Source organism: Pipistrellus kuhlii, unplaced genomic scaffold, assembly GCF_014108245.1.
Source record: "Pipistrellus kuhlii isolate mPipKuh1 unplaced genomic scaffold, mPipKuh1.p scaffold_m20_p_6, whole genome shotgun sequence".
NCBI lineage: Eukaryota > Metazoa > Chordata > Mammalia > Chiroptera > Vespertilionidae > Pipistrellus > Pipistrellus kuhlii.
This window is the reverse complement of record NW_023425562.1, coordinates 27,659,435-27,686,832: the sequence shown is the minus strand read 5'-3', so window position 1 is coordinate 27,686,832 and position 27,398 is coordinate 27,659,435. Positions and strand designations below refer to the sequence as shown.

Sequence of the window (27,398 nt, the reverse complement as noted above, 5' to 3'; positions counted from 1 at the left end):
TGAGAATATTTTCTCACTCTGATTATCAAAGGACTGCATGTCACATTATATAAAATACAGAAACATGCAAAGTGAGCAAGAAAATGATCATTTAAAACCCTCTACCCAGAGACAACTGTTGTTATTATTTTGATATTATTCTTAGCCTTTTTAGTTGGTGTGTGTGTTTTTTTTTAAGCATTAAAGTACTTATAAAGACACTAATCCAATCAAAGGTTAGTTTTCAAAGTGTGCTTGAAAATTGTTTCCTTCCCAACTAATTTTACATTTCATTATATGTAACCATTTGATTTGGAACTTTTGGTTCTAATCTAGATAGGCAGGTGAAAAACTAAAGAATATATCTAGAAAAATCGGGAATGTGGGTATGGAATATATTCTGTCTGTACTTTTTCCTCTCCCATGTTAAAAAACAATGGTCCATGCCTAAAAGATAACCTCACACATAGTAGTCTCTCAACTCTTTATTGAATGAATGAATATTGACTTTCAAAAGGCAAGCAGTCACTGTACCCCTTCACCCTTCTGAGTGGCCCCATCATTGGCCTGGGTTGCTCTGTGAAGGAAGGCACCATGGGTTTAGAAATAAGCTTCACTACTGAGGCCTGCAGGAGAAGCCCTATCTTTGCCCCTGTGTAAACTGCTAAGGACTGCTTTCTGAATGCATAATCTGACCAATTCAGTTAGCTGGTCACAGAAGCTTTGTATTTAGGATGTAAATCTCTGCAGAAATGGTCAACCCCATGCTTCCTTTCTTTCAGGAAATCTGTTTTCTTATTTGATAGCATTGGGATTTTTTGCTCTCAGAAGAGTAGACTATTGCATTGATGACAATAATTAAGATCATTCTACAGTCATTTACAATTATTGTTGTGGAGTAATTTATTCCTTGGAGTAAATCACTCATGCATACACACACACACATGCATGAATACACACACATAGGCGCACGCACACACATACACACACATACTCAAACAGGTGCACACATGTGTGCACGTGAATAAACACTCCAGAACCCCAGGATCTCATTCAGTTCTCTGGAAGTGGTAATCAATGAAATTGTACCCTGAAGTCTTCAGGAGTTAATTTGTTTGCAACAGGTGGACAATTTCCTTCCAGAGTCTACTCTTTTTCTCCTACACTTGTCATAGTATTTGTGGTACGTAATAGCTTCTTCTGGGCCCAGGTCATGGACCCTGATGCTGGAGACCATTTTATAGTGAAGCGTTTTGATAACCTCCAGATTCACAATTCCACTGGATGAGGAACAGTGCTAAGGAGAGCTTCCAGTGTAGCTGGCATCATGGACTAGCTCTTTGTGAAACACGTGACAATAAAATGTGGTTCTCCACTTACTCCTTTCTTTACCTGTATAGTAAACATCATTTGGCAAATGAGACAACATATGCATAAAGTGGATTATAGGTGTTTACAAACTTTAGTTATCACCATTATTATAATTATTACTTTATATAGGAAAAAGGGTACATATCAGATGATGTAATCCAAAGCTACCTTGAAGACTGAAAACTCATAGCTACTTTTTTACTTTATGGTTGTATTGTAGTTTAATTCTTAGAGAAACTTTTTTCCCTTGGATTAATTTACAGCAAAATCTTAATGAATGGGAACCCAATTAATTAGTCTTCTCAATTAGCCAAAACATTTAGAATCCTCAATTAACCAAATAACACACACGCTTTCTCACTCTTGTCTTATAGGAAAAACAAGGGGAGGGGGAAACCCCTTCATGGTTTACACAGAGCTGTTACCATGTTCACTCCAGTACCTCTGTGTCTAAAGTTCTGTCCTTTGGGCAGGGATGTTCCTAAGAACCTGGAGCCACTTAAGAACCCCAGTCAACTGAGAAAGATCATCTTGTCAGCTGCATTCAACATACAATGACAGAATTTTCAAGAACCAAATACTGTGATTAGGCAGAGCCTCCTTCATCATCTCTACCTCTATTCTCTGACATCTAGGCCAGTGAGACCTTAAGAGCTTCAAAGAATAAGAAAAATGTATTCTCCTTTATGGCTATGGCCTCTAAACCATGTTGAGTAACAGTGAGTAGGTATTCGTTAAACTGAGTGGAACTTGTCAACAACCACAGAAATCAGCACTTTGAGTCCTACCCTCTTCTGCATCGGTTAGCTGTGCCTGAGTGCCCCGAGTCTTTACTCTGAGCACTCTGTCCTTCCCAGAGTCAGAGTGAGTCTGGCTCTGGATGACTTTCACCATCATTTTACCTGTAATATTAGCAAGGGAGGACTTTCTGAGAGCGGTCTAAGAGCTTATTATTATTTAAAATTAAAGTAGCTAGCATTTAATGAGAACTCTGTGCCAGGCCCTGTGTTAAAGAAAAGAAACCAACTCTAAGAGATGGGTAGTGTCATCTCCTCTTTGCAGATGAGCAGATTGAAGCTTGGAAAGGTTAATTTAATGGCACAGTACTAACAGTGTATTTCATCAGTAGTAAGATCATCAAATATATATTTGAAGATCTTTGCAGTGGTCAGTGTGGTTTCAGTCTCCGTTAGCCTGCAGACAGCAGTTATGAGAGGATAACACTGTCTTTGCCTGGACACAGCTGCTCATCACATCCACAGATGTCATTATAACACTAACTTCCTGTGCATCCTTGGTACCTGTATCTTGAGTTTAGTGGCAAATAGGCTGGTTTTGAAAATAGAGTAAACATTTGAGCCAAGCATGCTAGTTCCCCCCTCCCCCCTATAATCCTTATAAATTACACTCTCAGCACAGAAGAAAAATTACTGTGAATATCAGACAGGCCTCTTTTGTTAATCCTTACCTGAGGATATGTTGCCTCCTGTACACTCCTGGACTGGGGATCAAACCCACAACCTGGCAATGTGCCCTGACTGGGAATTGAACCGGTGACCCTTCGGTTCATGGGGTGATGCTCCAACCAACTGAGCCACACCAGCCAGGGAAGACAGGCCTCTTGACAGAGCAGTAGAGTGTTGTTTGACATTAGTGAAGCAAATATTGATCACTGGAGGAAGAACTTCAATATTTTCTCACAGAGCAACAATATTTTGCTTAGAAAGAGATATCTACAGAAAGACGAGGATGTGTTTGTGTTGTGTTATTGAGATAGGTGCAAAGCAAAGGGATTACCTGTTACACATGAAGCCATGCAACTAAAGGCGGGAGATTGCCACATCTTTTTGAACAGGTAAAAGAAATATGCTATGCTAACTCATGGATATCTCAAGACTGTTAAGGCATTGTGTCATCATTTAAACACAAGTGCTCTTGCCTTGTAATAAAATAACGGTGTATCTTAACTATCATGAAAGCCTTGTGTTGGATGAAATTCGTTAAAAACTGGCACATCCAGTTTTTAACTCAATCAGCCTAGCTCTGGAGATTTCACCCATATCCACTATCCTCCAGGCTTTTTATCTTCATAGGAAAACGTTTGCAGGGTGTAAAGCGTTTTACAAATCAATTTTTAGCACATAGCTTGGTTGATAGTGAGTTGATGGCATCTTTTACTGAATGTTTAGTGTCATATTTTAAGGAGAACCTTCCTCAACTCCCAGTGCCTCATGACTTGAATTAAAATCTTCTTTGTTAGCTGTATCATAATTGATTACCAGACAGCATGTTGTATTATGTTTTATTTCTTGATTGCCTAACAAGGAATTCAGGAAGTGGTTCCTATCATCAAGATAATTATTTGGGGTTGGTGGAGGTCCAGTGAGTTGTGTCTTTCTCTCTAGTTCAGAGTTAACTGAGAGATCCACACAGGTGTCAGGCAAATAGGGATCACATTGGAAACCATGATAAATACTTGTTCAGAAGATACGGTATGGACAGCTGATACGGTAGGATGGCGAGTAGTTCATCCCTGGATTTCCACCTGGTGCAGTGCCATAGGTCTGACGGGGCAGCGTCCTTACCATCGTGTGGTTTTCCAATCTCCTTTTACAATTTTCATTTAGTTGAATCATACCCATAATATCATTGCCTCATTGCCTTTCACTTCATTTAAGCTCTTTGAGAACAGTCAAGGTTGCTGTTCCACCCTAGGGGAGCATTTTACTCAGAGGAAGAACCCAAGATTGCCCCTGTATAAACTTATCTTCTCAGTGCTTTTGATGAGACTTTTCAAAAGACCTTTGATAGAAGTCAACATTCGGATCAACCCTCTGAATCTTGGCAAATCTCTGCATATTTTATAAATGTTTGCATATTATCAACCGGCAGGTCTGAGTTTCTCCAGTAGATTTTCATGTTGGTATAAATCGCTGTATTCTGGGTCTAACTTTTCATTTTCAGAATATCTGTGATAAACCATGGTTACTTTTTGAAATTATTCAGGTGAATATAATTGCCTCCTCATAGGTAGCATGGTAATGGATGCATTTCATCTATTTTGCTTACATTTAAGTTTTATTTTTGTACATATGTTTAACTAGTGTATTATTTGCTAACTCAGTGCTAAAAATGTAGATCCATAATAAAGACCTATCGAGTTGTTAACTCCTTCAGGAGTGAATCTCAAAGGAAACAGTGGGCTTTCAGATTATAACTCCATTTGTTTTTATTGCTTTATTCTCAACACTAGACTGGTGAGAGCTTACTACTGTTTGTAGTATAAACTACTTATGTTGCAGATGAACTTAGGCCTAGTATTCCTTTTCCTCTGGGAAATAAAAATGTGCAGCCTTCTTGTAATCACTCTTAATTTTTTAACTCTATTGTGTATCTAGTCACCAATTTTGTGGGGGTGAGACGGGGCCCGACTTGGAGGATATTGGGGGGAATGTCATGCCTCCATTGTAGGGCAGGTTTATGACTTGCTCCACTGACAGGGCATCCATTTGGAGATCGAGAAACCAGAAGACGCATGCCCTGATGGGAGCAGATGGGAGCCACATGAGGGAGCAGATCACAGTTAGGAGTTTGGGGAGCTGTTCCATGGGCCTTTTTCCATCAAAATCCCTTTTCACTGAGGCTGGTCTCCTCACTCTCCCCCTTCCTCACCTAAATGTGCCACTGACATGTCACCCTTCCTGAGGACCCCTCTCTCACCTCTCCCTTCAGCGCCATCTCCTCCTCTTTGGAGTCTCCAGAACATGCCCATTTCTCCCCTCTGCATGGCCAGTGGCATTTGTTTGTCAGCACTGCACAACTGCCCATGTAGAGGCATGACCTTTTGTTATTTCATAGATGCATGGATCGGAGCTCAGGCTGTGCTAGAAGCCATCCAAGTGACCTCATGCAAGTCCATGCTCATGATCACCATGGACCTCAGGTTTCTCCCCTAGGAAATTATCTCCAGGACACTTCCCACTTTGGACTGTGTATTTCTGAAAGCAGAGGCAGTGAGAAATCTTAGTGGGGTTAGGGTAGGTGTGTGTTTCCCACTGGCAGTGATTTTCCTGTCACAGAGGTGGGTCTTCGGCCTTGATGCACATCTGCTGTTACCCACCTTTCCGCTAACTCCCGCTATTCTTTTTCAGGGCTGGGAGAGGGTTCTGCCCTCCTTCATCCAGATAGCAGATCGCATCCGAGGTCCTTAGAGAAAAGTGCCTGGAGGGCGTTTAAGGAATCCCAGTGTCATCACATGCTCAAACACCTCCACAATGGTGCAAGGATCACCGTGCAGATGCCACCGGCGATCGAAGGCCACTGGGTGTCCACTGGGTAAGCGGGCCGGGGCAGGAGGGATCCGGGAGCACCCTTCTATGGGAAGCCCTTCTTAAGGTTCCTCAGACTCGGATGCATATAGACTTTAAATCATGTACAGTGATTCAGGTGTTGTCTACATTCTAAGAGCCAAACAATGATTTGAAACTCTGGTTGGTAAAGAAACAGAGCTGAGTGCTGCAGAAATAGCAGCTCAAGCCAAGAGATGGTATTGCACCACAGGGTGTGAGTGAATAGGTCCTTGTTTACAGAATCGGTGGGACCACTCCTGTATAAAAAGAAACCATTAGCAAGTGAAATTAGGAGTCTGTGTTTCCCCAACCCTGAAACATGACTTGCACGTTTCTGATGGTCTAAATATTCCAGCCATATTCTGGTAATTTAATAGACGGCTTTAGGGTTCTAAGAGTACGTTAAAAGGCTCTCAAGCTACCTCGACGAGGCCGGCTGGAGTTCTTGGATTCTTTTCCGGGCTGCGGAGCTGAGATTTATCCCAGTTTGAGCTCCGGCTTATCTGCCATTAGAGCTTTTAAAAATAGCCTAGTGGCAGACCTGCAGTTTTTCTCCTACCCTTTAAATTGTTGAGAATTAACAAGGCTAACTCTGGGATCTGATCACTTCTCCCCTGCAGCCTCTGCATACCTTGGGGAGGGATCAAATAAATATGCAGAAGAAAAAGGAAATTTATAAGATGATGAAGACCCAGAGGTTATTTTTCCCATTAAATAAATGGGGTTTCTCAAAATAAATACATGATAAATATCTGCACAAACAATGTTAATGTGATATTCTTTTTCAAAAATTTATTATTTTCTTTATCAAATATTTACTGAGTATACAAATAATTACTGTGTGCCAAGTATTATTCTAGACTTTGTGTTTATAACAGTGAAACCAGTAAACATGGCCCCTGTCTTCAAGAATTTTACAAATAAACACACAAAGAAGTACTTTGATGCGGGGGGGGAAAAAACAACAGGTGCCACAGGAGAATACCAGGGGCCCTATTTTAGGACGGGTGGGGTCAGGAAAGGTTAGCAAAGAAGAGGACACTTGAGCTGAGATGTGGTTGGCCACGCAAAGACTAGGGGAGGGGCTCACCATCTGGAAGAACTAGCAGAGCCTGGGTGGAGAAAGCAATGGTGCAGAGCCCTGTGGCTGGGGCGTGTACACAAAGGAGAACAGCTCCAAAGAAGGCTGTCCAGGAGGGCGGGTTTGGCTCCCAAGGTACCTGGAAGCCAGGACTCCTCTGTGAATTTAGCTTTGAATCTAAGAGAATGAAAAGTCACTGATACGTTTTCAACAAGGGCCATGCTTCAGACATGACCCAGCTCTGGCACTCAGGCTGCCATGTGGCACATGGATGGTAGAAAGCGTGATTTGGGGATGACCAATGAAAAGACTTGCAGCAGTGCCCGCTAGAGATGAAGGAGGCGTAGGTTAAGGATGGCGGTGGGGTGGACAGAGAGGTGGACAGATTTGACATGTGCTGAAATCCAGTGGCCAAATCAGCAGATTATCAGTGCTTAAATAAAATACTAAAAATAAGTGATCTTCTTAGCTAAACCTCAAGGGACATTAATCGCTGCTCATATTAAACTCCTCTTTCTCTGGAGGAGAAATGTACCTAAGTTAAAACCTGCTGGACACAAACAACAGGGGGGTAATGGGGGAATAAGGACACAAATGTAACACCTTAATCAAGAAAGAAATTAAAAAACAAACCCAAAAAAACCTGCTGAGCCATTTGTGCTCTTGTTGACCCAGTCCAAGTATTTCTGGCCAAGGAATCTAGCATTTATCTCATGCCACAGCAAAATACATTTTCTGTCAACACCTGCAAAACAAAAGGAACTTTTATTACTTCTGTTATGTTAGCTTTATTTTACTAATTGCCTCTTTATCTTTCTAGGGGGACATTGATTTTGACTGGCTGGGAGGGTGGATTTCTGATTGCCTTTAAGTGACTCCTCCCCAAGACTAGACTCTGTTGCAGGACAGTGGACATGTAGCCCCTGCCTGCTGTAGACAAACTCCATGAATCAGAATTCAGGCATTTTGAACTCGCATAGGGAACTTCTATCAGCCAGAAATACACTGTTTTCCCTTCTTCCTACCAGCAAGGGAGACGTTTCTATCAGTTGGGCCTATGGGTGGAACTGCTGATGGCAGGTTTCTACTCTCCTGGCTTGTTCGTAAAGTGAAACAGAGGCTTTGTGCTGTAGAGTAGACGCATAGCGCGGGGCTGGGTTGCCCTGGCTCACCCTCTGGCTCTGGTGCTGGCTGCTTAATGACCCTGGCCATGCTTCTTCATTGCTTGTGCCTCTGCTTCCCCATCTGTAAAATATGGGCAATAATAATGCCTGCCGAACTCGTAAGCTATTGTGAGGACTTTGTGAACTGGTACCTATACAGGACTTAGGAGCGTGTAAGCATGTTGTTATTACTGTACCTCTACAATGAACCTTAACACTGTAAGGAATCTCTACCTCGTGCCTTTGGGCTCAAATAAAGTCTTCCTTTCTCTTTTCGTCCCCAGCTGTGAAGTGAGGTCAGGCCCAGAGTTCATCACACGGTCTTACAGGTTCTACCACAACAACACCTTCAAGGCCTACCAGTTCTACTATGGCGGCAACCGCTGCACCAGCCCCACCTACACGCTCATCATCCGGGGCAAGATCCGCCTGCGCCAGGCCTCCTGGATCATCCGCGGGGGCACAGAGGCCGACTACCAGCTGCACAGCGTACAGGTCATCTCCCACACGGAGGCCGTGGCCGAGAGGCTCAGCCAGCTGGTCAACCACACATGCCCCGGTTTCGTCCCCGCCGGGGGCGCCTGGGTGCAGGACGTGGCCTACGACCTGCTGCAGGAGGAGGACGGCTGCGAGTGCACCAGGGCCGTGAACTTCGCCATGCACGAGCTGCAGCTCCTCCGCGTGGAGAAGCAGTACCTGCAGCACCACCTGGACCGCCTGGTGGAGGAGCTCTTCCTCGGCGACATCCACACCGACGCCGCCCAGAGGACCTTCTACCGGCCGTCCAGCTACCAGCCCCCGCTGCAGAATGCTAAGGTACCCCGAAGTGGACTGTCTCAGGGCCTGCAGGGAAGCAAAATGAGGTGTGTTGTGTCCATGGGGTCGGAGGGACCCCATGGCAGAGAGACAGAGAGAGTGAGAGAGAGCTGAGCCATGATGGAGGTAGTGGTGGGAATTGAGAGGGATCTCAGAGGACTTCTGGGACAGGGACACATAGACAGCGTCCGGAGACCTGGGTCAGCCACCAATGTGTTCTGTGATGTGAGGCCTCGAGTTTCATATTTGATGTGGGTAGTGGTTCTTAGGATTGGTGGTGTAGTAGGGTCTTGAGTGGTTGTGTGGTAGGGTCCAGAGGTTCCTCTCAACTTGAATTCTCTGGAAACATTCTCTGGAGTTGGGTGATTAAAAAAGGAAAGCATGAAGGCAACATGGAGACCTTCTAACCACACGTGGGAAGACAGAAGAGGGGATCCCAGCCCTGGGGGAGGCAGGAGGCCCCTCGGAGCGGGACTGTATTGTGTGCTCTGGTCTGTAGACCCTGTGAAGATCTCCCAACCCCATGGCAGCTTTCAGACTTCCCAGCAGCCCTCTGGGGCAGGTCTTAGCACCCTCATAGCAGAAGAGGCAGCTAAGGTTCCAGGGTTTAGCCTCCTGCCCCAGGTCACCCAGTAAGTTTCAGGGGAACTTGAACCCATACCTCCTTCTCCAGACCCCACACTTGACTAAATTAAATTAAAGTTACTGTGATCAAAAGGGAGGATGGGGGTTGGGTAGGGGTAGGAAACAATGACAACCTTACACTGTTCTTTTCTTGAGTGATCGTCCAATAACTCTATGTGGAATTCACAAAGCATTTTCTTCCTGGGGGCTCAGAATTCGTGGAACTCGAGTGTTTCCATTCGGAAGTTAGGGAAGCTCCAGGCCGGGAGGGGGGAGGGGGCGTGTGGGGCTCCGATCAGAGAGGGTCAGGGTGGCAGGCCGTTTTCCCTAGATCAGCAATTCTAACTGCAGGGTCTCCTTGGACTTAGGTTTGGCAGTGTATTCATTTTTTAAAAAACTCTCTTTTTCTTCGTAGTCCTTTGAACTCATTCATGACTAGTAGAGAGATCCTGCCAAAACCACTCAGTGTTGTCTTTTTAGCTGTGCTGTCGTGAGCTCCTGTGCTGAAAGTCCCCCCGTATCAGAATGGTGGGACATCCGCTGAGGAAGCCCAGCTGGCAGAGGCTGCTTCCTCTGGACGCTGGTCAAGGCAGGTCTCCTGTGTGAGGTGAGGGCGATGGAGGGCAGTGGGCATCAGACCCAGCGCTCCCCGGGTTCTGTGCTCTCAGGTAGCTCACCAGCACGGCTCACGATGCCTCGATGCCTCGGGGTAGTTCTGGTGGAGAGCAGGAGTCAGGTCCATGAAGGGCCAGAGGCACTGAGGCAGAGAAGGTGAGCTAGGGCAGCGAGCAAGAGGGCACCGTCATGCCCACTTCAGACGTCCTTTTGGGATGGGTGAGGTGGGGAAGGGTTCCGCCCATGGGTGCAAAGGCATAGGAGGAGAATCTTCCTCAGAGTGGCACCTGGGCGAGGGCCTAGTTGGGGGGGGGGGGAATGGAGGAGTAATGAGCTCCCAGTTCCATCACGGGACCTTTCTGGTTGGTAGCATTATCCAGAGTCGGTGTTGACTGCTGCAGCTAAATAGCACTTTCGTTGAAATCTTTGGGAAAGGAGATTTTCATGCATAAATTTGGCTTCTTCAGTCTAGCCAACTTATAGATTATCTCTGGTGATGGGAGGTAAGAATGTCATGAATAAAAATGGTCCACAGATAATTCAGAAAACTCCTGCTAGCCAAGGACGCCAGCCTGTCTCACTCTGAACCTTTAGGGAGATCAGCTAAGCCAGCAGAGTCCTTTTCATTCCCGTCACCCTGCAGGGGAGGCACTAATGAGCAGCAAAACAGCCACAACTCCACAACTCAACTCGGGGGCAGTGAGGCGAGGGGCTGAGAAAGGAGGAAGGAGGCTGAGTTGCTCAAGGAGGTAAGGTACAGCCCAGAGCTGCCTGGGTGGATTCAGGACCCCTGTACCTAACCTTGGGCTGGTCATATGCACACACTCAGGTTGCAATTCCATTTTCTCACCTGCAGATGCCTACATACGCTCTTTGATCTCTTAAGTTCTTTTTAGGACTCTAAGAACAGAAGTATTACTATAACTATTTTGTATTCTTACCCCTTTCTCATCTCCCTCAAACTTACCACAGTCCTTCTGTTGGCATGGCCCTTTCCAAAACCTAGAAGGTGAAGCCAGTATTCCTAAGACTTGTAGCTGCAGGCGACTCTCTCTCACCCCCTGCCTTGGCTCCAGAGGCAGGGCCTCTCCGGTTGGCATCTCACTAAATGGAGCCTGGTTGTGGGGAGAGCAAAGGCATACGGTTGTGGCTCTGGGAGGAAAAGTGTCCTGGAAGTGAGTTATTGACATTGGCATGAAGAATTAAGGTGAGAGTTGTAAGGCTGACCACCTCAGAATTTTTATAAACAAAAAAGTTGAAGCATTTTATTGTTTTGTTTTGTCCCCTCATTCAAGAAATATTAAGGGTCTTCGATATTATCCAAGATGTACTGCTAAGTAAAAAAGAAGAAAAAAAGTACAGAATAGCATGAAAAGTATTATACCATTGCTCAGATGGTGTGGCTCAATGGTTGAGAATCGACCTATGGCCCAGGAGGTCACAGTTCCATTCCCAGTCAGGGCACATGCCCAAATGGCAGGCTGGATCCGCATTACGGGCTGTGCAGGAGGCGCCTATCAATGATTTTCTCTCATCACTGATGTTTCTATCACTTTCTCCCTCTCCCTTCCTCTCTGAAATCAATAAAAAAAAATATTTAAAATAAATATATGCTACCACTGGGTAAAACTAACCACAAAAGAAGAAGATAAGCTTCCAATGGAATTCGTGTTCTGGAAGGGTTCTTAGGAAGGGTAAGAATTGCTTCCGAGGAGGAAGAGTGAGTAGCTGGGACAATCAGCTACTTCAGGGAACCCTTTTGTACCTTTTAAAATTTGTGCCTTGATCTTAAATGACCCAAATACAATTACCACACAAAATTAAAATACATTTACAAAAGCTCTCGGACTCCAAGGCTCAGAGTGCTGTGGCCACAGATGAGGATGGCAGAGGGGCTGGGAGGAGGATGCAGGCAGGCATCCAGGGCCCAGCATGCGCTCTCCACCACCAGGCCTGCCCGCTGGGGGAGGGGTCCCTGGAAGACCAGGCCCAGAGGCCCTCGTGGCTCTGCGAGCTGAAAGAGCTCCTTCTTCTCTTGTTGTCCCTGGCATTGTACGTGTTGGCCTGCAGCGTGCAGCAGAGTCTTCAGGAAGTTTTCAGATCCTTCCCCAGGACAGCTATGAGAAGGAATAAATGGACTTGGCCCTTGGTGCCTTTCCAAACACCAAATGCAACACCCCAGGTGCTCCCTGCCCCCTGGGTCTGTGGGGAAGGAGCATCCGGAAAGACCACACGCACCCCCTTCCCCTCCCCCACCTTTGAACTCCTTGCCTTCCCTAATTGCTGGTCCCTGGAGACCTGGCTGAAATTAGTTTAAATGCTAAATTGAGTTTCAAACCACTAGTCTCAGCCCCTCTGGAAACGGGACACCACGTAAAAATAGAAACTTTAAATCATCTTGTTTTTCTAAGCTTTACACAGCTTCTCTGTGAGACTCAGAGTCCTTCGGCAAATAAATTGTTTGAAGAACATCAGGTGTGGGAGGAGAGGATTCTTTCAGGATGAAATTGCTACTCTTCATTTTAGAAAGTCAAGGCCACCTAAAATAACCCTGAGAGAAGGTGCTTTGCCTGAAATGAGTTTAACACCCAAGCCGCCTCTACCGAGAGAGTCTTGTGCCTCGGAAGGGTTAGGGAGGTGCGTTTTGCCCCGTGGTGGAATCAAAGGGTAATGAAAAACAAACGATTGCTGCGGTTGTTGGCAATGCCAAGCCTCGTATCAGACTTGTTAGCAAACGGAGTTGGTCTTTCTCCAAAATCCTGCATGACTTAGGCTCAGGGTCGTAAATCAAAGGGTTTGTCAGAAAACCGGACAGCTTTCCCCAAGCTGTGTACCTTAAACATTCTGCCCCAGCACGCGTACAGCAGGGGGACTGCACATTGGAGGGAGAAAGCACCAATGTTTTCAAGAGGAGCTGGGCCCTGTGAATGAAGAAGGCATTACTTGTGCACTTTCTTGAAATTCTAGAGAAACCTGTGTAAAACTAGCTGCGAACGAACAAGCGTCTGTTTCTGAGGAATCTTGCCTTTCAGAGTATGTGAAAAATGCAGATGAACTGTGAGACTTTCTAATACCTGTGACAGCAGAGGGACTTTGGATGAGGTAGCCAGGGGCAGCAGACTTCTCCACCCCGCTCCAAGAGACAGGTCTGCAGCAGAAAGGGGCCTCTCCGTAGCCATGTGCCTGGTGTGGCTCCCGGTGGGAGGGTGAGCAAGAACAGAAGGTGTCAGGTGCTCATAGGAGAATGTGTGTCCCTTCTCTTTCTGCCAGTGTGGGGGAAAGGAGAGGGATTCAGAGGGGGTGAGGGATGGGGGATGGGAGATGGAAGAGGTGGTAGATGACAAGACCAGGAGGTTTAGGGCGTCATGACCTTAAAGGGTTTGAGTTATCCTTACTGTCAGAGGGGCTGGGTGTTTTAACTGTAAGGCAGCAAATGTTGCATGTTATGTGAAATTGAGGTTGAATGATGGGGTTTTGACTCTGAAGGGCTTGCTCGTCTGAGCATTTTATGTGGACCAGGTATGAAGAGGCACATCATTGTTGCACAGTACAGATGCTCACATACACAATTATTGCAGAAACAGTTTCTTTGTTTCTTGATTCTACAGTATTTCAGCAGCTAAACAGGCATGCAAAGTTTTTATTTTTTGTTTTTTTTTTTAAGGAATTAGCAGATCAGGAAATATTTGTTGTCAGGGGCAATGCAAGTGGTAAACATTTCATCCCTTAAAAGGCAAGAAAGCTGAAAGGCAGAATGGAAGCCTGAGCAAGCAGGAAGTCAGCTGTTCAGAAAAATTGGTATTAAGTGCCTACTGTGTGGGAGAACTAGCTGCACGCTGCCGGGAGGGAGGGTGAGGAGAAATGGGCCAGACTGTGAGGCCACTGCATTTATAGCAAATGTAATTATTAAAATGAGTCTGTTTTAATATTTAAATCAATTTAAATTAATAGAAAAGAACAAGTAAAAATAATTTTTTTTCCCTCTGAAACAATTTTAAAGCTATTTCTATGAAAGAACCTGTGTATTATGGTTCTTCTTATGTAGCTGTTGAGACTATACATAGTATATATATATGCATAGGCATGGTGGAGGCAAAATTATCTTTTGTGATTTTCTGATTTCTTTTAAAATAAGAACCCGACTTCTTAGGTTCTAAACTTCTTAGAAAACCCGTATCTGGGAATGTGGTATTGCTTCCCAGGACAGACAGACTGCCTGGTCCTAGCGGTGACCCTTCAAGCGACAGTTAAAGAGACCCAACGTGTATGGCCATGGTTATTCATCTTGCTCCTTTCATAGAGTAGAGTCATCATTATCACCTCAGGGCTCAAAATGAGCCTGTGATCATAAACTCTCAGGATCCTACATCTGAAAAGCATCCCAAGAGATGCCCCACCAGGCCAGTCCTCTATCATGATCTGTGATAATGCTGCCTTATTCTATTCCTATTTTTAAATACCCACCGAGATGTTTCTGTCAATCACTCAGTCCAGAACCTTTGTCATATGCACTGCCCTCTCCTCGATGTCATGGGAAATGTGAAAAAAAGAGAGCACGTTGATCTTGGCCTTAGAAAACGGATAATGAAATGGAGAGAATCTGGGAAGGATGTATGTGTAGGAATTAAATAAAATCAATGTAATCAAAGAAGTGCAAATTGCAGTGGTAAAAAAAAGTTTTCAACATCAACCACTGGCCAAGGTAGGCTTCTTCCTGAGAAACATTCATGTATTCATGTATTATCCCAGGGAACAAAACTCTGTGAAAGGGACTTTTCATCATCTATTCCCATTTCTCCTTCTCCTTGACCTAAACGTTTAGTCCAAGAAGTGTTTTATTCAGCCTGCTTCTCTAGTTGATCTAGTCACAACAAAATCATATCAACTAATTTCTTCCATTCTGGGAAGACGCTGGAAACAAGTGGATACTGTCAGCAAATGTTGACAAACCAACTCTCCAGAAATAAATATTGGCGGGGAATGGGAGCAAGCCTGGAGAATCCCTGTCAGCCATTGGCCAGAGAAGACCTTTTCCAGGGACTGAGACATGTGTTCAGCCTCAGAGGCGGCCGGGGGCTGGGTAGTAGCTTTCAACAAGCCCCAAGACCAAATTATGTTCCATTTTCTACTTTTGCCTTATAAAGTCATCTGAGCCACGTTATTCTCCCTCTCTGCCTTGGTGGACTCATCTTTAAAGTGTTCCTATGGCCTCTTTGGGAGGTTGTAAAGCTTAAGGAGGCGATGTACTTGAACTTCCTCAGAATCAAATGCCCTGTCCGTGCAGGCTGCAGTTATTACATACGTGACCACGGCACTGGGCAGGAGTCCGAAAGGAGAATGAGGGGAAACCCCACTCTTTCCCTAGAACATTGCTCACTTATAAAGTTTAAGGTTGACTTTTCACTTTCAGATTGAGCTTGGTTCCCCCTCTCCCCACAAGAAATTCTTTGTATAAGGATCTTTTTCTCCCCTTCCCTTTTGGAATTAAAGCTTTTTAATCATTGATGTAAAGAATAGCTACAAGGAAACACGTTCTGGTCACTGCGTTAATCTTCAGAGCTTCTGGGTACATAAATGCTGGCTTTAAAATAGTCCTTTCTGAGCTTCAGGGGAGGGGAGTGATGTGGACGCCTCATCGCGAAGCCTGGGAGAGTAAGCTCTCACAGGAAAGTCATTTGTTAGAACGTGGTCCAATAAAAGAGAGTCACTTCATAAAGCAGACAATATTTCATAGCACAAATTACTCCTCATGCTGAAAAAGTCTTCCCTTTTATTAATCTTGGAAGACTACTATTTAAAAAAAAAAAAAAGCATCGTGGTAAAGAGAAACACTAGAGCTCAATGCAATATGTAGACTTTAACTTCTGCTTCCCTTTGCTGTTCCTGTGGGTATTTTGGGTTTTATTCAATCCTAGAAATGAAGAGAATACATTTTAAAAACAATCTGTCTACAAAACAGAAGGGTATTCCCTTTATCCAACTGTGGCTAACCTGTCCCTTTGTTGACAGTAACCACAGTGGGGCCAGAATTCACTCTTGTTTATGACATCTTTGATTCCTTAATATTAGCTAAAGAGTTATTTTAAAATGCAACTAGTCAACTAAAAGAAAAAATCCTATTGAAAATGGCAAGAAATTTCTCCAAAGAAGATACACAAATAGACCCTAAGCACAAGAAAAGATGCTCAACATAGCTAATTATTAGGGAAATGTAAATCAAAGCTACAATGTGATATCTCCTTATACCCACTAGAATGACTATTAGAGAAAAATGACAATTGTTTGTGAGAATGCAGAGAAATTAGACCCCTGGTTCATGGCTGGGGGAAATGGTGCAGCTACTATGGAAAAACAGTATGGGAGTCCTCAAAAGGTTCAACATAGAAGTACCACACATGATCCAGCAATTCCACTTCTGGGTATATATTTAAAAGAATGAAAAGCAGGGTTCGGAATAGATTGTTTATCCATGTTCACAGTATTAGTATTTATACCAGCCCCAAATTAAAAGCAACCCATGTATTCACCAATAGATGAATGAATAAACAAAATGTGGCTTATACATGCAATGGGATACTGTTCAGCCTTAACAAGGAAGGGCATTCTGATATAGGCTGCAACATGGATGAACCTCGAGGACATTATGCTTAGTGAAAGAAGCCAATCACAAAAGGACAAATATTGTGTGATCTCACTTACATGAGGTACCTAGAGTAGTCAAAGTCATAGAGACAGGAAGTAGAATGGTGCTCACCAAGGCCTGGTCGGGGGCAAGAATGCAGGGTTGCTGTTTATGGATACTGAGTTTCTGTTTGGAAAGGTGGAGAAGTTCTAGAGATGGATGCTGTTGGTATTGCACCTTGTACCACTGAACCATACACATAAAATGTGAAGTTGGTAGGTTTTACATGATGTTTATTTTACCACAATAAAAAAAGACTAACTGGTGTAGGAATTTGGCAAGACCAGTAATACCCAAAGGTCCCTCACTCCCTCCCTAAATCTTCACACACCCAACTGATGCATGGATGGATGGCAGGTTTCCCCGAAACTACCTGATCTGCTCTTCTCTGCTGAGAAACGCTTCAGCTCAAGACCTGTGCCCTGTTGTTTTCTTTTCTTTCTTTTCTTTTCTTTTTTCTTTTCTTTCCTTTTTTTCTTGTTTAATATATTTTATTGATTTTGTACAGAGAGGAAGGGAGAGAGATAGAGAGTTAGAAACATCGATGAGAGAGAGTCATCGATCAGCTGCCTCTTTCACAACCCCCTATTGGGGATATGCCCGCAACCAAGGTACATGCCCTTGACCGGAATCGAACCCGGGACCCTTCAGTCCCCAAGCTGACGCTCTATCCATTGAGCCAAACCGGTTTCGGCTGTGCCCTGTTGTTTTCAAAAGTACCACGTGAACACCAGATGCTTCCATGCTGGCGTGGCACCTTCCTCGAATAGCCTGGGCCTGACAGCTGAGCCCAGCTCCCCTGACTAGACCCATTCCTTTCCTGATCTGCGAAGTTCCTGAGTTGATAATTGGTGCTGGAGGAAACAAATCTTTTCAGAGATTAAGGCTCATGCCTTCTTAGAATGACCAGAAATAAAGTGGTCTCCACTGATGTTTTTAAATTTCCAAATTGCAAGTGGCAAAGCAAGTGTGGGCCAGAGGAGGGAGGGGAGGTGGAGGCGGGGCTGGCCTAGAAGTAAGCAGGGCATTTAGGTCTGCCCGCGAGCAGGTGGGGGAGCGGGTAGGGAGCTGCCAGCTGCTGAGCTGCCAGTGGAGTGGTGTGGAGCTCCTCACGGGGAGCCGTGCTCCTCGGGTCCTTCCTGTCTCCAGGGCTGCCTCCTGCAGAGCTCAGTGTCCTTGTGAACAGGCATCGGCACCGGGACACGCTCTCCTGCCCGTGAAGTCTCAGAGATCTGAAGCTGAGCGCGGGCAGGGTTTATTCAGGCCACGTGGGGCCGAGGCCGGGGAGCAGGGACAGTAGATGGGGTTTGTTAGCGGTGAAGGGGCTATTTCCTGGTGTGGCAGCTAAGATGATGTTACACTGCACTCATACTAGCTTCCCACCCAGATTTGTGTCAGAACATCTTTGTTTTTGTTTTTGTTTTTCCTTTTATGAACTTTCACCTCCTGGCAGTTTACTAAGAAAGTACATAATGAATGGCAAAGTTACTGAATTTGGCGATGCTTTCTTTTAACTAAGTGCTAGTAACATGCGTTTGAAAGGTAGTGGCACATGCAGTGTGGCACATGCGGTTTGGTTTCCCTGGGGAGGCCCTGCATTCATGTGGTCCCGCCCCCTGGCCTGCCACTCTGAGGAACTCTGCTCACAGTGGCCTGGAGCACTGGGGAGGAACCCCCTTAATCTGCTGCTCATGTCCTGCAGCAGTGGTTCGAGCACGTATAACGATCCCCGTTTTATAGGTGACCCCCTATTATAGGTGACGGCTTTGAAACCTAAAGAGGTAAAAAACTTGCCCCAGGTCACCAGCTGCAAAACGACAGTCGCTGCTAAAAGCTGGGGCCTGGCAAATGGCCCTCAGGAGCTGGCTGGAACTGTCTCTTTCTGTGCAGTTAGCAGCCCCAAGGGCTGTGTGCAGGTTTCAGACAGCATCGCGCTGCTGACCACGGCTGCCAAGCAGCTTCTCCCGAGTGCCCTGGCGCCCTTTGTAGGAAACCATAGGCCCACCAAGGTACAGGGACCCAGGACAGCAGGTCCTCTGCCTTCATCTCACTCTGTGGCTGTCCCTTTGATCTCATTGTCCACTAGTTGCAAACAGTGTTAGCAAAGGAACCCTTCTAGCCCCTGAATCACAGCTTAGCTCATCTAATGAGCACAGCTCCCAGTGAGTGAAGCTGAGCTCTCGTGCGGGGAGGTAGAAGCCGGCAGCCGGAAGGCCCTCTCCTCACTGCTCTCCGCTCTCTGAGATGGCTGAGCGTTTTCTGAGCAGCAGCCACAGCTACATCACATTAGTCAGCTCTTGGGATGAAAGGGCTTTGAGCTTTGTTTTCTGACTTTAGAAAACAATTGCATGCCTGGCAGAGTGCCCGCCTGCCAACAAGCTGCTGTACCTCATGGACCCTTGGGCAGGGGAGCACAGGGCTGGGTCTGTGGGATGTCCCCCAGAACGCTGAGCCTCAGCTGGCACTGCCACCAGAGCATGGTCAGATTGGAGTCCTGCTTCTACCACGGCCAGTGCCTGTTGGCCCAGCTGGCTTTTTAGCCGCCCCCCCCCCCCCATGTGGGAGGGAGAAGAGCAGAGGGATAGATGGTCCCCACACCCAGGGGAGGCAGGCTCGCAGGTAGCTGTGATGTAAGGCAAACACCTGGACTCTGCCAGTAATAGTCAGGAACCAGCCTTCTATGTACTCTCTGAGCCCTCTGACCCACCAGCATGTACGTGGCTGACGGCGTCTGGCCAGCCTACTACGAGGTTTTCTAGCCACAAACCTGTTCCAGGCCTGGGTTAGTGTGAGAAGGCAGACTCTGCAAGAGGGGAGCCCCAGCTATCTCACACTCACTAGATGGCTTAAAGCTCTAAAGCAGGAAGCAGAATAAGAGCCCATAAATCTCCCGGACCCGAAGCTGGCAGACACAAATGAGCGAAGAAGGGGTGCCTGCTGCCTTCTGAGGCTCTGCCCTGCCCTCCTCCGGCCCCTCCTTCATCCCTGCTCTCCTGGACAGCTCCCTTTCTCAGCCACCTCAGCTGAATGCTGTCCTTTAAAAGCCAAAACAAAAACGCTTGTGTGTCTTGTCTCCTAATTGTTTTTAATGAAAAATATCTAATCGTGGTAAAATGCACATATCATAAGATTGACCATCTTAGCCATGTTTAAGCATACAGTTTAATGGCATTAAGTATATTCATATTATTTTGCAACCGTCACCATCATCCATCCACAGAACTTTTTCCTCTTTCCAACTGAAACTCTGTTCATGAAACACTAACTCCCTGTTTCCCCTCCCCCTGCCCCTGAACCACTATTCTCCTCCCTCTCCAGGTCCCTCGTGTAAGTGGAATCACATGGAATTTGTCCTTTTGAATCTGGCTTATTTTACTTAGCAGGTCATCCATGTTGTAGCAGGTGTCAGAATTTCCTTCACTTTGTAAAATTGTATGTATTTCATTGTATGGGTAGACCACATTTTGTTAATCGACTTATCTCTCAATGTACATTGGGTCATTTCCATGTTTTAGCTATTGCGAATAATAGCTATGAACAGGGTGAAAAATGTCTCTCTGAGACCCTGGGTTCAACTCTGTTGGGTATAAATCAGAAGTGTAATTACTGGATCATATAGTAATTCTTTTCCACAGTGGCTGCAACATCTTACCTTCCCACCAGCAGTGCGTGCACAGGAGTTCCAATTTCTCCGTATCCTTATTGACAGTTATTTTCTGGCTGTTTTTTTTCATACTTCTTTTTGAAAGAGTATCTAGCATATATACATTCTGAAAATGTAATGTGATTCTAAAGAGAGACTGTATCTCTTTATGGAATATTTAAGTGAGTTTCTTATGTCAGCCAAATACGGGTGCACTTGTGAGTATGCACACGCACACACATGCACACACATACACACCGTGTGCCTGTGCCTTGCAGCATGGCTCCAGGTGCTTCTTGGGGACCCAGGTCACACAAGTCATGGGGCTCAGGGGCTTCACCCACCCCAACTGTAGTGCTCGCCATTGCAGAAAGCAAGCGTGCACTGCACTCTCGTAAGTCAGGTCTCGCCTTGTGTTTGTCTCTTGGCCGCAGAACCACGACCACGCCTGCATCGCCTGTCGGATCATCCACCGGTCGGATGAGCACCACCCTCCCCTCCTGCCCCCCAAGGCCGACCTGACCGTTGGCCTGCACGGCGAGTGGGTGAGCCAGCGCTGCGAGGTGCGGCCCGAGGTCCTCTTCCTCACGCGCCACTTCATCTTCCACGACAACAACAACACCTGGGAAGGGCATTACTACCACTACTCTGACCCCGTCTGCAAGCACCCCACCTTCACCATCTACGCCAAGGGCCGCTACAGCCGGGGCGTGCACTCCTCCAGGGTCATGGGGGGCACGGAGTTTGTGTTCAAAGGTAGGTCTTCTGCCTGAAATCCCAACGAAACAGCCCGATGCGTGAGGCAGAGGGAACAGGGTTGTGACTTTTGTTGAGGCAGTTAATCCCAGGCGAAAGGTCCTCTTTTGTGCTAGAGATGTTGGAGAAGAGATTAGGGAACGCTTCCTGCCCCAAGGTCAGCTCTTACAACAGCCTCTGAGCTCCTCCCTGCCAGCCAGGGTGGGGCCGGGGAGCCCTCACCCTGTGCAGGGTGCCAGGTGTGGCCCAGGAGTATGCCACTCGGAGTGAAGTCTCAGGTTTGCACATTTCCTTTCTTATGTGCAGATCCTGGCATATCCTGAGCTGCCCCTGTGATAACATCACCCTGACTGCATGCACTGTGCTTCTTTTAGTGGGCGGTACAAAACGGGTGTGAGTGACACTTCAGGGGCTTGGAGCTGTCCTTTCCAAGCTGGGCTTGCCCTGCGCAAGGAGATGGTCACGTTCTCGAAGATGGGAGGCTTAGAATACATAATGAGCGAGGAAAGGGAGGGATGGGCTATTGTCAAATCAGAAAGAGAGTCTTTTGGGCTCTACATCTAGATCTTTTTAAAGCTTGAACTCCTTTGTAAGATGGTGTTAGCCCTGAAGGGGGATGGCCTGGACCCTGGGGATGACCACTCTCAGGATAGTGGTCAGTCTATTTACTCTGAAGCATTTCTGATGACCCAGATGAGCCCTAGCGCATCTTAATCCTCATCTTAAGAAGAGGAGATCTGCTCCAAGAAGAATGGACCTTTGATCACTGTGGCCAAGGGAATGGACACATTTGTCTGATGTGTCCAAAGCTCTCGTGGTACCCACAGAATGCAGTCCCCTGGAAGGGCCTTCCAGAAAGGTCCTCTCATTAGTTCTGGGATTTGTATTTAATATATGTATTCATTTTTCTTGCTTGCAGCCTAATTTATTTTAGCTGCCCAATTTACGGGGCCAGAATTAACTTGCAAGACTTCTAACTAGTATAGGTTATTTGATACCAAATCTATTTAAAAACCTTAAAATCTTCTCATTAAAAAAAAAAAAAATCCAGTTTTGTTGAATATTTTGTCAATCCCAAAGAGTCAGCGTCACCGAAAACAATTGCGACCCATTGCAACCTGGGCTCATCCCGTGTACGCCAGATGTAGCATTTTGACCGACAGACATCTGATGTGATTGTCATCCAAAGCAACATGCTCATCTTCCCACCTGAGGGTGCTTTTCCGAGGGCGGAGGTCGGGTAGGTGGGCATCAGGGCTGGTTTAGGTCCGAAGGCCTCATTGGGGGACACAGTGCTGTGAGCAGGTGCCCGTGGGCTTTCTGCACCCACCGCGAGCTCACTCTCCGAGAGTCACCGAACTGTCCCCTCTCCTTTGCAGTGAACCACATGAAGGTCACCCCCATGGACGCGGCCACCGCCTCACTCCTCAACGTTTTCAACGGGAACGAATGCGGGGCCGAGGGCTCCTGGCAGGTGGGCGTCCAGCAGGACGTGACGCACACCAACGGCTGTGTGGCCCTGGGCATCAAGCTACCTCACACGGAATACGAGATCTTCAAAATGGAACAGGACGCCCGCGGCCGCTACCTGCTCTTCAATGGCCAGAGGCCCAGCGACGGGTCCAGCCCGGACAGGCCCGAGAAGAGAGCCACGTCCTACCAGATGCCCTTGGTCCAGTGCGCATCCTCTGTGTCCCGCCCCGAGGACTTCTCCGAGGACCACAGGGCTCACCAATTCAGGAGCCGGGCGCCTGGGGGGAGCACCTGTCCCCTATGGCTGGCTGCCCTTGCCTGCCTTTTGACGCTACTGCACTGGAATATCCTCAGATAGAAATGTTTTAAAAGTTCTATTGGATCCAAAGCAGGTTTCCTTACAATTGGCAGTTGTGTTTTTTTTTCCCCCTTAGGAAAAGCGAGGACATTGCTTCGATGCACTTGAGTGCCCAGGAACTGTCCTGCCTTTTCTCCTCGCCTCGCCCCCTCCCCCCAGCCTGAGTCATGAGCCTGTTTGAAGTTTCTGCTTTGAACTCTGTCCTGTCTGGGCCCTGGCCCGGGTGCCTTCACAGTAGTAATTGCACTTTAAGACCGCAGAGCGTGGGGTGGAGGGAGCAGAGGGCCTCGCTGGCCCTCTTCTTTTTCTTCCTCTTAATGATGATTCGGTTTCTGAGGTGAACTTAGGAGAAGCGAATAACAGGCTACAGCTTTTTATTGTGGTTGCTTCCTGTCTCCCTTTGAAGATGTCTCCTCTCGGTGTTTTACAGCCTGGGATCCGGCAGAGAGTTGTTGGTTCGGGACTGCAAACCAGACACTTCTTTATGAATCAAGAAGAGACTTGGGTGTAGATATGTACATAGCGAACGGCCCACGATTTACCTTAGCCACCTTGACAGCCTTGATGCAAAAGAGAGGAGAATCCAACCTTTCAGATGTTGAGTGGAAAAGTCCTTGTGATTAAAGTATCCAAGTAATTTAAACTGTTGTTGTTTTAGCTTGTTGGGAGCCCAGGTGGTGGTCAGACGCTGCTTTCTGGGCGGTTGGGGAATGCTTGCTGCTTTCCTACCTGCTAAAGAGCCAAGGGCAGCCGGGCAAACGTGGAAAGCGGTCCTGTTACCAGCCGGTCTATGGGATGGCGCCTGTGTTCAATGCCACATAAACAACAGAGTGCCCCTGGTTCCACAGTTTCCTCTCCGTGGGGCCCTCGCCTTGGCTCAGGCTGTATCTATCCGGGGTGATCAGACGGTGTTTCACTCTGGCGTGTCTGCTGCCTCCGAAGATGAGCAACAGAGACCACACGGGTGTACAAGGGCCGGGCTGCCCAAGGAGATGCCGGGGTAGCTTCTGAAGTGGGTTGACTCGTGTGAAACCCGGACTTTGTGTATAGTCTCCTTACCAGGGGACATGCCAGCTTGACTCAGTTCCTGTCCTGCCATTACTTTGGCTCTGTCACTGTCGAGTCTCGGGTCACCTGGTACAGACTGCGAGCTGCCTTCTCACAGACCAGGAAAGGGAGCAGGAATCACGTCTGCCCATTACCTTGCCTCATTGCAAATGGTGCTATCTGAACACCACGTGGGATTGCCAGGAGAGGCTGGTAGGGGGAAATGATGAGTAACTGGAATCCTGGATGTGGCTCAAGGCGAACATGGAAACCATGATCAAGTTCAAGCATCACACTTGTATTTAAGAAATAAATTTATGAGATGCTGTAGCATTCGCTGTGGTGTTAGGTTACAAGGATGGCACAGAGTGCCTAAGTGCTTTATCTCTAGGTTGTATTTTAAGTTGTGGTGCATACGATGGGGATTTATTCCAGTGAAAGTACTAACTTAATATCTGCCAACTTTAATAAACAAAGATGTCAAAAATCCTCCCAGAAGATACAGTTTACCTGTGGATCTATTTAATTAATACTAATGCTATCTTTAAAGGATATAATAAAATTATATGAAATCTATGTTCACTGCCGAAGAATACCTCAGTGATTTACTATAAAAGTGGTAGACTTATAGTCACTTAATTCACAGCTTAGACTTATCTGTTCAAACTTTAAAAAAGTACATTTCATATATATGTACACACAAATATATACACACATATATGCATATACCCAAATATATAAGTAGTAACATCTATACAATGTAGTATATAATTTAGAAATAACATGAAATTCATGCAATCATATCATTTCCTAATGCAGAAAATGACCAATTTGTTTTGTGACACAATTAGCTTATACCTGTTGCTTGCTTTATCACCCACATATATCACATCTTATCTTGTTTTATATCAGTCATGTTAATATAAATATGTGTCTTTAAAAGTAAGCCCCTGCCCTAACCAGTTTGGCTCAGTGCATAGAGCGTTGGCCTGCGGACTAAAGGGTCCCAGATTCGATTCCAGTCAAGGGCATGTACTTGGAAGCAGCTGATTGATGTTTCTCTCTCATCGATGTTTCTAACTATCCCTCTCCCTTCCTCTCTGTAAAAAAAAAAATCAATGAAATATACTTTTTTTAAAAAAAGTAATCCCTTATGTATCTCCTAAATATCTTTCCAAGTTTTCCTATCATCTTGAAGAAATATAGTGATCTATCTTCAAAAGTCAGGGGTAAGAGCCAGAAATTTTAACTTAAGGCCAAGATGCTGTTTCTGAGAAAAGTATGACTGAGTCCAGAATATTCTACAGCAAGCTTAAAATACTCCGTAATAAGTACCCCAGAGCTGGCAAGTCTACCCCTAAGTTAGTAGCAGGTAGTTCTACTTGCAAATACTAGGTTTGGGGAATATAGTGAATAGTGAAAGGATGGCTGTTTTAGACTTCACTGGCTTGCTGGGACTGGAGGACACAAGTACCAATTGACTATAACAGGATATTTATTATATCTAATCTAGATCATTCATAAATGCAATTTATGAAAAAGTTTCCATCTTTTTTGTATACAATTTGCAAAACTAAAGCAGAATTAATGTGCACAAAGTCTGCTAAGAGTGAAAATTTAGGCCAGGGTAATGATGTATAAGTTACTTTCAAAAAACTGTTGGCCACAACTGGGCCTTCACATGGCCTTTCTTTTTTTTTTTTTTTTAATAAAAATATTTGATGCCAGCCTTCTTTCCACTGCCTGAAACTATAAACTTTTTTAATGAGTTGAAATTAAGGAAGCGCTACATATACTAGAAGAGAAGAAAGTTCTGTTAGTTTGAGATATCAGCATTCCCCCAAGCCAGGACAGGTATCTTGGTGAGAGCTGGAATAGAATGTGTGTGTGTGCAGATGGTATCCCTGAGGACTCAGAGCTTCAGAGAACCGTGAGTGGTCAAGCTCATAACTCTCTAACTGTCTCGCCAGTCTCTACGCTGGCTAGATTAGGCATAACCAAAAAGGAAAGGCTCCTATTCATCCTATTCTCCTGGAGCGCTGTGACAGCATTTACTGACACCCTGGCATGTCTTCCACATATGGCATTTATGATATTTCTTCAAGTAATTGCTAAAAGATACAGGGCCATTCTATAATACTCACACCCATTTTGTCTAGATGTTCAGTGGATCTATACATCTCCCTCTGGAATTGAGTGTAGCAATTATGAGAGGACCTTTGACTTTTCCCAGGCTTTCACTGCATAAGGCAAATGCATTTCAACACTGTGTTCACCTTCATCGGTCTGCAGAGACTTGTGTTCGGACATTCCTGCCTTCCATAGTTCTCCACACATTGTTTGGTGGATACAAGGTCACACAGAAGGGTTCTCTATATACTCACACGGGGAAGGGCACCTCCAGAGAGGGGCACGTGATGAGAAGGCCCGAGGATGAAAGTTCTTTGAGTAATTGATGGATTCACTGGTTTGTAAGCATGAGCAGCACAAAAGGCCCACAGTGTGTATATCCTGCGTGGGGTGCAACAATGGCCCTAACAGGTCTTTTTATAGACCGTTTTGTGAAAACCCTGCTGTCATGAAGGCTGCGTTCTAGCTGCTGGCTTCCCAGTGGCAGATCACTCAATTGGACATCTTGGTGCCTATGCCACCCAAGATGCAAGAGGATGAATGAGGAGGCAATGTGGCAGGTGCAACTACTGGAGAAGACCAGACACCTGGGGCCCAGCACAAGAGGAGGGATCATCCCAGCCCAGGGCCATGAAGGATGGGTGCAGCTACAGCACCCGTCACCACCAACTCCAGTGACCTCCAGAAGATGGGGACCATTGGGGCTTCAGTGAAGCCCTGGGAGCCGTGGCCCTGCCCCAGGAGTTGTGGCTGCTCCCAGCCTGGGCTGGTTCCAGGAAGCTGCTCCCATGACCTCTTCCCCTCCCAGTGGCTTCTCGGAGCCACCATCAGTGACCCCAGCCCCTTGACCCTGTCCATCCCATCCCCCCACCCCTGCAGGACTTCTGCCCATTTTAAAATCAGAGGGCTATTTTTTGTTTTGTTTTGTTATTGTGTTGTAGAAGTTTCTGATATATTTTGAATAGTAACCCCTTGTCAGATATAGATTATATGCAAACATTTTTTCTAATTTCATAGGTTGCCTTTTCACACTAGAAATAAACTAAGGAGGTGAAAAACTTGCACCCTGAAAACTGCAAAACACGATGAAAGAAATTATTAAAGAGACAAAAAATGGAAAGAGATCCCATGTTCATGGACTAGAACAATTAATATTTTAAAATGTCCATATTACTCAGAGAGATGTACAGGCTCAATGCAATTTTTATTAAAATTTCAAAGGCATGTTTTGCAGAAAGAGAAAACAATTCTAAAATGTATGTGGGACCACAAAGGACCCTAAATAACTAAAGCTATCTTGAGAAATAAAAA

At 45.9% G+C, this 27,398-nt stretch overlaps 1 protein-coding gene and 1 pseudogene across 1 annotated transcript in view; one reads left to right on the top strand and one right to left on the bottom strand.

Annotated features, from left to right (window-relative positions):
* Positions 1-24,533, top strand: part of APCDD1 (APC down-regulated 1) — a 30,305-nt gene extending 5,772 nt beyond the window's left edge. The window contains exons 2-5 of the mRNA XM_036417521.2: positions 5,502-5,685; positions 8,228-8,759; positions 20,758-21,079; positions 22,459-24,533. Of these exons, the coding sequence (XP_036273414.1) occupies positions 5,502-5,685; positions 8,228-8,759; positions 20,758-21,079; positions 22,459-22,910 (1,490 nt within the window). The 3' untranslated portion in view covers positions 22,911-24,533. The remainder of the gene's footprint in view (positions 1-5,501; positions 5,686-8,227; positions 8,760-20,757; positions 21,080-22,458) is intronic.
* A 1,378-nt stretch (positions 24,534-25,911) lies between these two features.
* LOC118707893 lies at positions 25,912-26,703 on the bottom strand (annotated as a pseudogene).
* Positions 26,704-27,398: the final 695 nt, after the last annotated feature.